Source organism: Stegostoma tigrinum, chromosome 19 (assembly GCF_030684315.1).
Source record: "Stegostoma tigrinum isolate sSteTig4 chromosome 19, sSteTig4.hap1, whole genome shotgun sequence".
Classification (NCBI taxonomy): domain Eukaryota; kingdom Metazoa; phylum Chordata; class Chondrichthyes; order Orectolobiformes; family Stegostomatidae; genus Stegostoma; species Stegostoma tigrinum.
In genome coordinates this window covers 39,606,508-39,620,351 of record NC_081372.1, presented here as the reverse complement: position 1 = coordinate 39,620,351, position 13,844 = coordinate 39,606,508, and the positions used below count along the sequence as shown (strand labels likewise).

General features: G+C 37.6%; 1 protein-coding gene across 3 annotated transcripts in view; it reads left to right on the top strand.

The window, feature by feature from the left end:
• Nucleotides 1-9,188, top strand: part of LOC125461256 (ubiquitin-conjugating enzyme E2 variant 1-like) — a 96,130-nt gene extending 86,942 nt beyond the window's left edge. For all 3 annotated transcript variants that reach the window (XM_059652826.1, XM_048549796.2, XM_048549798.1), the window contains 2 exons: nucleotides 3,607-3,732; nucleotides 5,468-9,188. In XM_059652826.1, the coding sequence (XP_059508809.1) occupies nucleotides 3,607-3,732; nucleotides 5,468-5,614 (273 nt within the window). In that variant the 3' untranslated portion in view covers nucleotides 5,615-9,188. The remainder of the gene's footprint in view (nucleotides 1-3,606; nucleotides 3,733-5,467) is intronic.
• The last annotated feature ends 4,656 nt before the right edge of the window (nucleotides 9,189-13,844 follow it).

The following is a 13,844-nucleotide window of genomic DNA, read 5'->3' as shown; positions in this document are numbered from 1 at the left end:
TTTTGCTTGTACACAGCATGTAAGTTGAGTTCACTGTTCAGGAACAACATGCTGCACTTGCATTAGTAGTCAGTTAATGTTTCAAGTTAATGTTGACTTTACCTTTGCAACTACTAACTGCGAGAAATCAGTCAAGGAGTACAGACAGTGTTGTGAAGATGTGTGAGAGTTTTTAAGATACCCATATAAAGCAGACTGTGCTTGTGGAACAAACAAGAAAGATGATATAATAATGTTGGCATTACACGTTTACATTTGGCATATAAGTTGACCTTTTTTGGAGATGTTTTTGAGACTTCAAAGGCTGACTTATCCATCAACATTTTAATTAGAGTCATACACATGGAAACAGACTCTTCAGTTCAAATCATCCATGCTGGCCAGACATTCCAATTTGACCTAATCCCATTTGCCAACTTTTAGCCCATATCCCTCTAAACCCTTTCTATTCATATACCCATTCAGATGTCTTTTAAATATCATAATTGTACTAGCCTCCTCCACTTCCTGACAGTTCATTCCATGCATGCACTACCCTCTGTGTGAAAAAAGTTACACCTCACATCCTTTATAAATCTTTCCCCTCTCACCTTAAACTTAGGCCCTCTAGTTTTCGACTCCCTACCCTATGAAAAAGACCTTGACTATTCACCCTATCCATGTCCCCCATGACCTTTATAAACCTCTAAGGTCAACCCTCAGCCTCCAATGATCCAGAATGAAAAGCCACAAGCTCTTCAGCCTCTTCCAATGACTGAAACCCTCCAGTTCTGGCAACATCCTTCTAAATCATTTTTTTGCACCCTCTCAAGATTAATAGCATCCTTCCTGTAGAAGGGCAACCAGAATTGGATGCAGTATTCTAAAAGTGGCCTCACAATGCTCTGTATAACATGACATCCCAACATCTATACTCTACTCTGACAAATGAAGGCAAGTGTGTCAAATCCACCTTCACCACCCTGTTTATCTGTGACTCCACTTCCAAGGAACTGCGGACCCGCACCTCTAGGTCTCACTCCCCGTCTCGAGTTAGCTGTATGCGTATCTTAGTTTTTGTTTTTCATGGAATGTATTGTTTACTGAACTTTTTGAAATATTTCTTTCAATATCTCTGGCTCTCTTCTTGATCTGGGTTACAGGTTGTGGTTACGTACACTTCTGCTGATGGCACAAGATGCATCAGGAATGTGCAGAAGATCTGTTCTCAATCTATTCTGTTTAGTGCCATGGTAGTGAGCACTGTGGATTTATCCCTAGCGTGAATGCATTGATGCGTCTATGATGGATTAGTGAAGAGGAAAAAATGTGGGTTTTTTGCTTGAATGGTTCTCTCATTGCCTGGTAACCGTATCCTTCAGGACTTAACCATTTTAGTGAATCATGGTACCCACCAAGCCACTCTTGGTAATGGACATGAAAGCCCTCTGCCAAGAATATGTTCAGTGCCCTTGCTACCCTGAGAGTTTCTGTGAAGTGGTATTTAGCATAAGTAGTACAGTTTCAAAAGCAAAATCAGGACAAATGATGGTAATTAGAGGAGGTTTCCTACCAAATGCTTGCCTTGCAGCCGTGAGGCCTTATGAAATCCAGAGTAAATATTCGGGACTTCCTTGGCCATGCCTTCTGATTATATACCATTCTGCCTAGCATCTGGCATTAGCCCCTCACCTATAACATTCCTAAGTAAGAAGATTCTCACAGATCCAGATATCTTATCAGTTATGTGCTAGATTTGACTAGCTCAGTTCAGTCTCTCACAGTTACAGGAAAATGTACAAGCTTGCCTTACCGAGGTTTACATATAACCTCAATTACCATTGTTTAGTTTGAAAGACATGTTCGAGCTGCAAAATTTGAATATAGGATTTGGTTCTTTTGTAAAACATAAGCCGATAGAATAATTTTCCCATATACCATAAATCTGTCTTTATATTCCATATCTCTTCATGCTTTTATTGTACACAAATTTATTCATCAATTGACTTGCTCAATCACTTGCTCTTTGTGAAAAAGTGCTTCCTGGTTTTGCTAGTAAGTGGCTCAACTCTACTTTTCAGATCGTGACCCCACTAAATCATTTGGATATAGAGGAACTGTCGTATATTTTAATCATATTATCAGCGTCAATTAGATTACCTTCAACTTTCTAATCTCAAGCAAGTGTTTGAATTATGTCTCTGTAATTTGCTGCCTAAGCCCTGATACTTGGTGAAGAAACACTTGCATCTTCAGGGGGAATATGTTTCTAGAGGCTTGGTAAACAAAACTAAACTTTGTACTCCAGACAAGGAAGTTGCATAATCAAAACAGCATTTCCTCACTTTGAGTTATAGTCCACTCGAGGTTAAGGTCAGCAACACTGTAGTTTTTTCGATTAATTTTGCATTTCTGCATGAGATTTGAGTGATTTGTGACCATGCTTACATGATTTACACAATGCTCTAAGGAATTATCAAATTATTTCCTAGTAGTGGGCGGCACGGTGGCTCAGTGGTTAGCACTGCTGCCTCAGCGCTAGTGACCCAGGTTCAATTCCGGCCTTGGGTGACTCTGTGTGGAGTTTGCACATTCTCCCCATGTCTGCGTGGGTTTCCTCCTGGTGCTCCAGTTTCCTCCCACAGTCCAAAGATGTGCAGGCTAGGTGGACTGGCCATTCTAAATTGCCCATAGTGTTCAGGGGTGTGTGGGGTATAGGGGGTTGGGTCTGGGTGGGATTCTTCAAGGGGTGATGTGGACTTGTTGGGCCGAAGGGCCTGTTTCCACACTATAGATAATCTAATCTAATCCAAGAATGAAAAAGAATATACTGGTGATATTCAGCAGATCAAAGAAGCATCTACAGAGAGAGCAATAGTTAATATTTCAGGTTGACAACCTTTTATTAGACTGAAAAAGTGGATGAGAGATCATTAACCTGAAATCTTTCACTCCCCCACTCCCCCTCTCCCCCTCTCCCCCTCTCCCCCTGAAAACATCACCCAAGCTTTCGGTAGTTTGTCATATTTTTGTAACCGACTGGCGCTCAGTCCACTGCAGTGTTGCTCAGTGCAGGCTCAAGAAACTGCATCTCACTTCCGATTAGGTCATTTACAGCCCCCTGGACTCAACAATGAGTTCAACAGTTTCAAATATTGAACTCCGCCTCTGTTTTGATTTTATTTTTTGTTTGCCATGTGCTATTTTTGAGTCTCTTTTTGAGTTTTTTTTTAATGTTTTTGTTGCCAAACAGAGTTGCTCATTGTTCTGGTACTTAGACTCATTCTGGACAAATGCTTTGTCATGTTGCTATGACCATTGCCACTAGTTTTGCCTTTTGTTCCAGTGTGTCTTTGAGTTTTAATCTCCAGTCCTCGCCCCCATCCCAGGCTATCCCTTTTATCCTTTCTCCCCCTCTTGCCTTCGACAGCCTTACCCTCAGGTTCTGAAGACATCATATTCAACTCAAAACATTAACCCTTCTGTCTCAGCAGGCCTGGCAGCATCCATGGAGTATTTCCAGCAATTTGTCTTTATTTAAGGTTTCCAGTGTTTGCAGTAGTAATTTGCTTTGAAATGTTTGGTTTTATAAATTATGTTGCTAAATGACCCCTCTTCTTTTTACAGACAATTTATGAAAACCGAATATACAGCCTTAAAATAGACTGTGGTCCTAGATATCCAGAGGTAGCTCCACATGTTAGATTTGTAACAAAAATAAATATGAATGGAGTAAATAGTTCCAATGGAACGGTAAGTTTATAATTGCCACCATTGATTGCTGTGCTTGTTCACAATGATTACAATAGTTTGATTAACTTTTCTGAGGTCTCATTGTTATAATACCACAGTGGTGCAGTGATTGCTTTCTTTGAGGTGATTTGAAAATTTGACCCATCACCTGTCTAATGGCTTAGTTTTTGTTGAGACATTTTCATTGATTTTTCTATATGAAGCATATGCAAACCATCATAAAACAAAGTACAGTACTCACTGGCTTAGTCACTTGCAGAGCAATAGGAGAGCAAAAGTATGCAAATTTTATTCTTGATCTGTACTGTTTTCACTTTTCTCAGCTAGGACCAATACATTAGGTTGATATGACTGGAGTAAATAGTATGTATTATAAATAGGAAAACTAACCAAAGTTTTGCATTCACTATCAATCCAGTAAACCCTCACCTTATGATAGAGCATGGCTGTGTTCTATAAGCTCTTGCAGCGCTTAAGGGTGGCCATTTGGCCCATTCAGCCTGTTTTCATGTCACGTAGCATTTGATACATTTATAATAATAGGTGTAGGCTATTCAGCCCGTTGAAGTGTTCTGAAATTGTTAGGTCATGGTGTTTTGTACCCTTAACTCTATTTACAAATCTTTGACAATGGCGCTTGATGTCCTTGCCTAACAAAAATCTTATCAATCTCAATAATAAAAACCAAAAAACCTTTTGGAGGATAGAATTCCGGATTATTGTTCTCTTGCATAGTTTAATTCTAATTTTACACTTCAAGAATGAAGCCAGTTGAGCTAATACAACTATTGCCCAAAATGCAGTCAGTGCTTTGAGAAGAGATGAATGTCCACAGAAGGACGAAGTTACAGTAATTAATCTGGAATCCATTCCTTCCTGTATAGAAGCATACTTCATTCTCCAATATATGTGTGTCTGTGTGCACAGTTACTTTAAAAATGGCATAAGTATTTAGTTTTTAAAAGTTGTCTGTGAAAACTGCATTTTGTCTTATCTTAGAAGTAATGGGAACTGCAGACGCTAGAGAATCCAAGATAACAAAGTGTGTAGCTGGATGAACACAGCAGGCCAAGCAGCATCTCAAGGAGCACAAAAGCTGACTTTTCGGACCTAGACCTAGGCCTGAAACGTCAGCTTTTGTGCTCCTGAGATGCTGTTTGGCCTGCTGTGTTCATCCAGCTACGCACTTTGTTATATTGGCTTGAATTGAGTCAGGTTTATGCCACAAGATGGAGCCATTCTTTAGCAACAGAACATCATGACTGGGAGTAAACAGATGCTTTGTGTTTAGGCTGCAAATGTGCCTAATGCAACTAAAATGTTTTAATATCTCATTTTGCTCCAAGCATTCTATTTAGCTTTTGTAGTTTTATCTTTCTTCATTGGCACATTTAACCATTAGTGTGGGCATCATGTACCAGTTGAGCGGGAATAATGAGGATTTTTTTCTGGTTTAAATGTATTTTGTGCAGTACCTTTTAGAATAATTATTCCCTATTGTATACTGTGAATGGCAACGGCAAATATTAATTCCTAGATCCTTGCTCATAATGAGGAGGATCAAGTGTCTCCTTCATAGGATACTCACATAGTACATATAATGTACGTGTGGAAATCTAATTGTTTAAAGTTGTAAGCTAATGGCCTAATTCACTTAATTATCTATGTTTAAATTAAAAAATAATAAACATGTAGAATCAGATAGTTGTTTAATTTATATTTGCGTCTTTCCTAGGTGGATCCAAAAAGCATATCAGTCCTAGCTAAATGGCAGAATTCATATAGTATCAAAGCTGTTCTGACGGAACTTCGGCGTCAAATGATGTGTAAAGAAAATGGAAAACTCGCTCAGCCCCCAGAAGGACAAAGTTACAGCAATTAATCTGGAATTTAACCCCTCTCTATTCAAGCTTACTTCATTCTCCACTGTAGTATTTTTTTTCTAGACGCATCTTGTAGATCTCAAAGTACTGGAAAAAGAATAATTCCCATTAAAAAGCAATTAATCTTAATACTGTAAATGTAAACCAATACTAATTGTTTTGTTGGACAAAAGTTGTATGATAACACAAATAATCTTGCGCGTAACCACTGTCTACACAGTAGAATCTTTGTTGTCAGGAATTATCTATTGAAATTAGTACTGTTGAGACCAGTGTGGCACATTTAGTTAAAGCTGTGAATATGCACATCACACAGACACTTGCTGCAGGTTTGGCCTTTAAATTATTGTCCCTTCGCAATAGTATTAAAGCTCAGGGCTATTTATTAGAGTCTAAACACAAAGGATGGAATGATCAGTGCAGTATTGTTTTCTGGTCTTCATCTGCCAATGGAGTTTATCTTGCTTTCAGAGCCAACTTTTCCTTTGTGCTGTCTCTAGTAAATGCTGAACACGGCTGATGTATTTTGGACCACTAACCTTAGTTTGCTGTAATGTGGATGCAAGCTACATGTATAACTATTTGGTGTGTCCAGGACTCTTTCGACATTCATGTTTGTACAAAGCCACATTTTAAAGCAGCGGGTATCACCACAACTCTTAAACAACCATTGTTTCCATTAAAAGCCTATTTTGTTGAAAAATGTTTAAGATATTAGATGTATGGATATAACAGTCTCAGAAATTAAAGAATTTAACATAACTTAATGGTATTCTATTAATAGCCTTTTATTGTGTCAGCTTGATTATGAAATATTAAAGTTGTGCATTATGGGTAATACATGGATTATATTTAAGCTAAGTTGTAAATACAATAGCTTTGACCGCATCTAAAATATAAAAGTGCATATAAAATGCAGGTTAGAAAAAACATTCTCTTTATAAATTTGTCATAAGCTTTTACATGTACATCAGTGGACTGAATACTAGTGTCTTGTAATACACTTGTGGCAGTTGTACTAGAAATTATTTTTTGGATATGTTTGGGCTGTTTTCTATGTATTGGAAGTTTATCCACAGTAGCCACAGATATGCGTTTTCTTATAGATCAAGACAATATAGTGCATTTGAACAATTTTTGTGTATCTCTGGGACTTCAATCCAACAGATAGGCTAAGACTCTGTTACAGTGGTTCAATGTAAAATGGTTCTGTAAAATCACAATCTGCTACTCAGTGGGCATGAATCCACGACCTAAGCTGCTTTTGGTTGGCTACTGATTGGTAATCTCCCTTTAAAAGGTCAAGGGCAGAAATTGCGAATGTTGCAATATTACATCAAAGTATACTTCTAAAATTGGGTTACTGCATATTATCTTTTTCTCATTTGCCTTGGATTCAGCATTACGAGCAGCTCTTGGTGATCCATAAGTTTCCTTTGATATTGATTTGAATTTTCTGTCCCATATCTAGGTAAATGAACTGAATCCTTGTGGTGCACTGCAGCTACCAAAACATTGTGCTATCAAAACCCTACAAATGGAAATTGACGTGTGCTCGTGTTAGACAGGTTTGGGCTTTAGGCTAGCAATGAAATCTAATTGCCTGGGACGGGAGTGAGTAATAAACAATGACATTGAAATCTATATGTTCCTATCTTGGCAATTGATGTAATTCTGTTCCGTACGCATGAAAATGTATAAACGCTTGAATTAGGAGCATAAGTAAGCCACACAACCCCTCAAGTCTGCCCTGCCAGTTTCTAAGATCATAGCTGATCTGATTGTGACCTCAAATCCACTTCCCTAACTACCTGATACCCTTGATAATGTAGCCATGATCATAACCTGTAGAATGTTTACCTCAACTTGTTTCTGTGGATCGCAAGACTGAAACTAGACTTTGACTGATTTCCAGGCGAAACAGGCATCCTGTATAAATAGTATCTACACTTTGAAATGTGTTGGAACTGATGTAAAATAAGCAACAATATCTAAAGATTAAATGACAATTAATTATTTTTGAATTGTAGTCAAACGTTGAAAGTAGCCAAAAATATAATGACCCCGAACTGAGCAACCAATTTACTTTTTGTACATATTTGAGGTATAGCAGATTGTAAATTCTGGTGTCCTGACATCAAAGTTTTCTAGACTCGCCTGGTCGGTGGTTTTCTTGATACTGTTATGTATTATGCCCTTGCAGTTCAATACAGGCTAAGAAAAGTTTAATTGCCAACTGTTGTGCCTGATCAGGTTGTAATTTCTGCTGGAGTTGAATGGTAAATAGTCAGATCATATTCTATTATCGAGCACTGACTTGATTGAACATACATTCTTTTTCCTGAAATTACTTTCTGAGCTGGGAATATTTCTCCGTTCAAGCAACCAAGCCTAACTGAAAATAATCCTGCGGGATAAAGGTTGGCTATCAAACTCCTTGATTTTGTTCTCCACACACTTAGACTCAGTTCCTGCTCAGAACCTTATACAAGCCAGTGTACAAAAAAGGATCAGTTCCTGTTCTTTAATTGACCTGATGTCAACAACATTTTTTGATTTTGGGGGGTGGGGGAAACCAGGGGCTGCGGTATAATGGTAAGAAAAGTGAGGTGATGCAAGGAAGATGTTTCTAGAAATAGTGCAGATTTTTTCTGTTAATTTTTTTTGTCAGCCATCTTAGGCATTTTAGCTCATCTTGTTACTGGCTCATGCAGATGAGGATACATCGTAGATCAAGATTATTTGTGTTATTGCTTCCAGATTCCAAACTCCATTCTCTCACATGTTCTGCTGTCCAGCTCCATACTCCTTACCCTGTCTCAATGATTTGTGATCTGACCCATTTCTCAGCCTACATGTGAGATGTATTGAACCTCCTTTAAATAACAGCATTTTTGGTTTCTTTTAAGTTGAAAATCTGTAAGTAATTTCTATTATTTATCTTCTACCTGTAATATCTCATTTATAGCCATAAAAGATGAAATACAAAAATAAAAATGATTTCAATTTTATTCTTTAAAAATATTTCTGTATTGGTAGTGAGAGTAGCCTCTGACATTTCTTAAAGCTAGCATGATGTAAAGGTTAAGGAGAGAAGTGGGAGTTGATTAAATACCTGGACTCCCAGGACAGGGACTCCTTCACCCCAGTTCAATCCTAGTCTAACGGGCTGATTTGTTAGCATAACAGTAAGATTGCTACAATTACCAGATGCTTTGGGATAAATTTCTTCATTGTTTCATACTTTTTATGTTTCTGATTTGCTATTTGATGAGTACACAGTTGGATCTAATCAACCAAAGTTTTGTACAAAATTGCATAATACTGGCATGATACAAACTTATCATTTAAGAACAGAGTTTGATGCATCAGATGTTGGACAGGAAGTGTCTGCTGTATACATTGTTTTTCATTTTCAATTGTAGGTACCTTGCAGTATGATGGAGCATGTGCTGTTTTATAACTAAGGTGCTGTACCATGTAATTTAAGCTGTATTTTTATTGGGACAATTGTTAAAGTGACGGAAGAAGTCCAATTTTATTTTTATTACATATTCTGGAGTTTTGACTGATCTTTTGTGATTGTGTTTGTGATTCCATTTTTTTGAGACCAGAAGCATTGAGAGCACAGGAATTCTGTCTAATGGCAGCACTGAAAAGAGTAAAATTAGGGTTACAGCCATAAAGATTCTCCTCTTATGCCTGCACTTCCTTTTTATTCTATCTTAACATTAGCACATAGTTGTTCTAACACAATTTTTAAAAATACTTTGTGTATTGCTTTAAAGATGATCAAGAAACATAGAAATTCTTTCTTTTCCTCAGATGTTAGGTAACAATTAAAATTCAGCTTTTCTGTTATTTCAAAACAGCAATGTCCCTTTGCATACCGTATACTATTTAATTGAATGCCTCGCATGTCGTACGCATGTATTATACTTCAAGCTGTCAATATGTGTGATAGTAATCATATTCCTGATTAGCTCAAGCTTAACAAATTAATAATTAATAGTTCAGCTATTAATGTAGCAATTTACGAACAATCTGTGTGCTTAGCGTGTCAGTATAGCTTTGTATTTCTTTTTGTTATGCTTAACACACAGTTTATGCATCATGTTTGGTATGCTATTTGCTACTGAATGCTGTTAGATCTCCTTTTGAGATAATGTTTCTTTCAGCATGCTGACAGCAGTGACCACGTTATTCAGCATGTGAATTGGATGTTAGGATTGTAGTGGTGGCATCAGTGGGAAGGAGTACATGGATGAGAGAGTGCGTGGCATTGGAACTCTAGTGCGTAACACCCACTTTTCGCAACCTGAGATGTCTGATCTATGTCAGGATACTTGGGATGCTGAGGAGACTTGTTGCATTTCATGCTACACCGTGGAGTCTGCCGTTGCATTATTTCATCTCCTGCCTGATTTCCGGATAGGATCTAACAGGGAGCATAATAATTCTATTCCCATCTTATAAAGGTCATCATGTGAACTTGCAAACATGCAGATTCTTAGAAACCAGTGAAAGTAAACATTGATGGAGCGGTCCACTTTTTAGCCCATTAAACCATAAGGCAACTATACAACTTGTTTTCTAAGAACAAATCATCAACTCTTGTATGCAAAGAAGATTGTCACACAAGAAGGTAGACTGTTTTTACTAGGTGGAAGATTGGCTGACAAATGGCTGTCAGGACCTTTGGGCAATAAGTTTATAACACACGCAAATGGGGAAAAAAAAATGTTTGTGGTGTTTTTGTGTAGGAACAGAAAATTGTGTTAAAATAGCCTTAAAGCTGGCATAATTTATATCAGGCCATCGTTGTCATACTATAGGAATGAATAGAAAGCTCATATCTGGCTGGTTGCAGTAGGACTGAGGATATTTACTGCATCCCCTTGGTTATAACTGGGTCTAATATGAAACGCCCAAACAGATGGTGCACAAATAAAAATCGTACTCACACCTAAATTTTGTTGGATTATATGGTTTAAACAGGTAAATTGGTGTTTGGGTATGTCAGAGAGGTCCTGTAATCCCTAGAAGATGTCCAAATATTAGCTGCATGTTGTGAGATTCAAATAGTGAAAGTAGATCACTTAGGAAAGAGGAGAATGGTGACCAGTTATTTTACATACTTCCTATTAACAGGGTGAAGCGAGGTGAGGTCCATTGTAATTTTGCTTACAGAGCAACTATCTTTTCACATCACAAAAGGGATAATGTTTTAATTAGTAACATACCCATTCAAACAAATTCTATCATTGACATGAAATGTAATGGCTGTTGTACCAGCAAAATATGTAAGTTCTACAAAGCAACCATGTTTGAATATCATTATTAGATATTCTTGTGCAGCATACTATGTTTATCTATGCATTTTGGATCTTTTTCTGCAGCAAACAAAGATGTGAAGCATTAAATTCCTAATTGGAGATATAATCTGTTTGATAACCACTTTTAATTCTGGAAATGTAGGGCAACAATGTTAGAACTAAATAAGCGATGATGCACAGACTTGTGCCAGGCTTGTTAGTGGAGATGTTTGAATTTGGTGTCCACGCCAAATTGTAGGGAAGCTTCTTGACCAATTAGACTCTGAGGCACAATCCACAAACAGAAAAGGGTGTTAAAGTAAATTATATTGAAACAATCATGTAGGAAATGAAATTAAGATTGGGATGCACAGATGGGATTAAGAGGAGGACATGTTATGATGGTGTTATGAAATTACTTGATTTTTGACCTCCATCATCTGGTTTTAAAACAATGTTTCATGGACCAAAACAATTTTCAGGAAGGACAAACACTGGTTCAAAATAACTAGTGTCCATTTGACCAGGTTGAACCATGCTGATGAAAGCAAAAATAAATACTTAATTTGAACTGGAATTAATATTGTGATAAAATGTCATTGTAATTCAGAGCTGCATCTCCCATTTAATTCACACCTGCTTGGAGGTTTCACGTATTGGGATGGAAGTTACCAGCAAATTATGTCGCTTGGAAACATTCAACGAAGCTAGACATAGGCATACACAGTGTATATACTTCAGGTCCTAACTTTCAGGGCAGAGGGAGGTCAATATAGATTTTGAGTAGCAGAACTAAAAAGATTATTCTCTCTCCCTGTCTTTCTCTGAAGACGATGCTAAGTGATAAAGCACATTTACCAAGAACTGAAGGATATCTACAAATTTCGCTACCGTTGAGGATAAGTAAATCTGATAAATGATCGTGATTGCAGGTTAAACATAAAATGTTAAGGACTCAAGGATATTTTTAAAAAGGCTGACTGTTCTTGATCTTCACTTTTGTACTGGACGCTCCTCTTTAAACTTAATACCTGTTTTTGTGTGTGTTTGTCACTTTTTCGGCGGGTTAGTAATAAAATTCCTTTTATCTTTCACTGAGGTAAACCTTGTAAGTGACTCCCTCATTTGACCCTGATGAGTTATGTTTTAGTTGAAGTGGAATAGAATTATAAATCTATGCTGTGATCACTGTGGGGGTTGTGGGCTGAATGTTTAAGAAAATGAGATAAACTTTCATCTCTTTTCATTGCATACTAGACTGATATGTTCTAAAAGACTTTTGAAAAAATTGGGACGAAGAAACAAAGTTTTGATAACTTGAAGAAAAATGCAAAATAGATTTTAATGGGTTCCTAATATGTAAGCTAAAATGTTTGTTTGAAGTTGATGTTTTCATAGAACAAGACGAGCTAACTGAGGAAAGACTTGGAAGGTGTTGTCGTGACAAAGGTGGAAAATAGGCAGTTAACGGTAATGTCAAGAAAACAGAAATTGATGATGAATATTTGGAGGTGTTAATAGGAACAATGTTGTGACCTTGAAAAGATTCAGAAAAGATTTGCTAGGATGTTGCCAGGGTTGGAGGGTTTGAGATCTAGTGAGAGACTGAATAGACTGCCCTATTCAGTCGGAGGCTGAAAGTTGACCTTAATAGAGGTTTATAAAATCATGAGGGTCATGGATAGGATGAATAGCCAAGGCCATCTTATCTAGGGTATGAGTACAAAACTTAAGGGCATAGGTTTTAAGTGAGAGGGGAACAATGTAAGAGACCTAAGGGGCATTTTTTTCACGCAAAGCGTGGTGCGTCTGTGGAATAAGCTGTCAGCAGAGGTGGTAGAGGCTGGTACAATAGCAACATTTAAAAGGCATCTGGATGGGTATGTGAATAGGAAGGGTTTAGAGGGCTATGGGCCAAATGCTGACAAACGGGACTAGATTAAGATATCTGGTTGGCATGGACAAATTGGACTGAAGGGCCTATTTCCATGCTGTACATCTCTCTAATTCTAGGTGGAAACTGAGAAATGGGAACAACAGAGATTAGAATTAGAATTCCAAAAGAAAAACAGTGAAAGTAAAATTTCAGGAATCGAAGAACGAGGGGGACAGAAAGAGGACAGGAGGGACAATTCTAGAAAAGGACAAAGGACAAAGGAGAAAGAAACTGGAATGACAAAGTGAATTCCAATTGAGACCACATTAATGAAAAAGGATAATTTCATTGAAGGCAGCTGTGATGAGGGGCCCTCACCTAACTCCATTTTAAGGACTAAAATATTTAAAATCACTAATTTTATTCCTAGGCTAGATGAAGAAGACGTGGCAGTTTTTCTCATCTCAAGCAGTTGACACACCAATAAAAATGGACTATCCAATAATTGTGAGTGTCAATGATTATGAGGCAGCAAAACAAAGCCTTTCTAAATAATGTTTTGAATATTCACATGGTTCATCCATGAAATTCAAATTCGGCCTTGACATCACATTGGCATAATAAAAGTCGGAAGATACCAAAATTTAAAAAAAAAATTACTAAAGAGCTGGGATTTATATTAAAATTGACTTAGAGAAAGTAGGTGGGAGGCAATGGCCAAGTGGTGCTATCACCTGACTGTTAATCCAGAGTCTAGAGACCCAGATAATGATCTGGAGACCTGGGTTCGAATCCTGCCAAGGCAGAAGGTGGAATTTGAATTCAGTAAATATCTGGAATTAAGAATCTAATGATGACTGACTTCATTGTTGACTGTCAGGATAAACCCATTTGGTTCACTAGTGCCCTTTAGGGAAGGCAACTGCCATCCTTACCTGGTCTGGCGTACATGTAACTCGAGACCCACAACAATGAAGTTGACTCCTAACTGTCCTCTGGGCAATTAGCAATGGGCAATAAATGCTGCCTAATGAACGG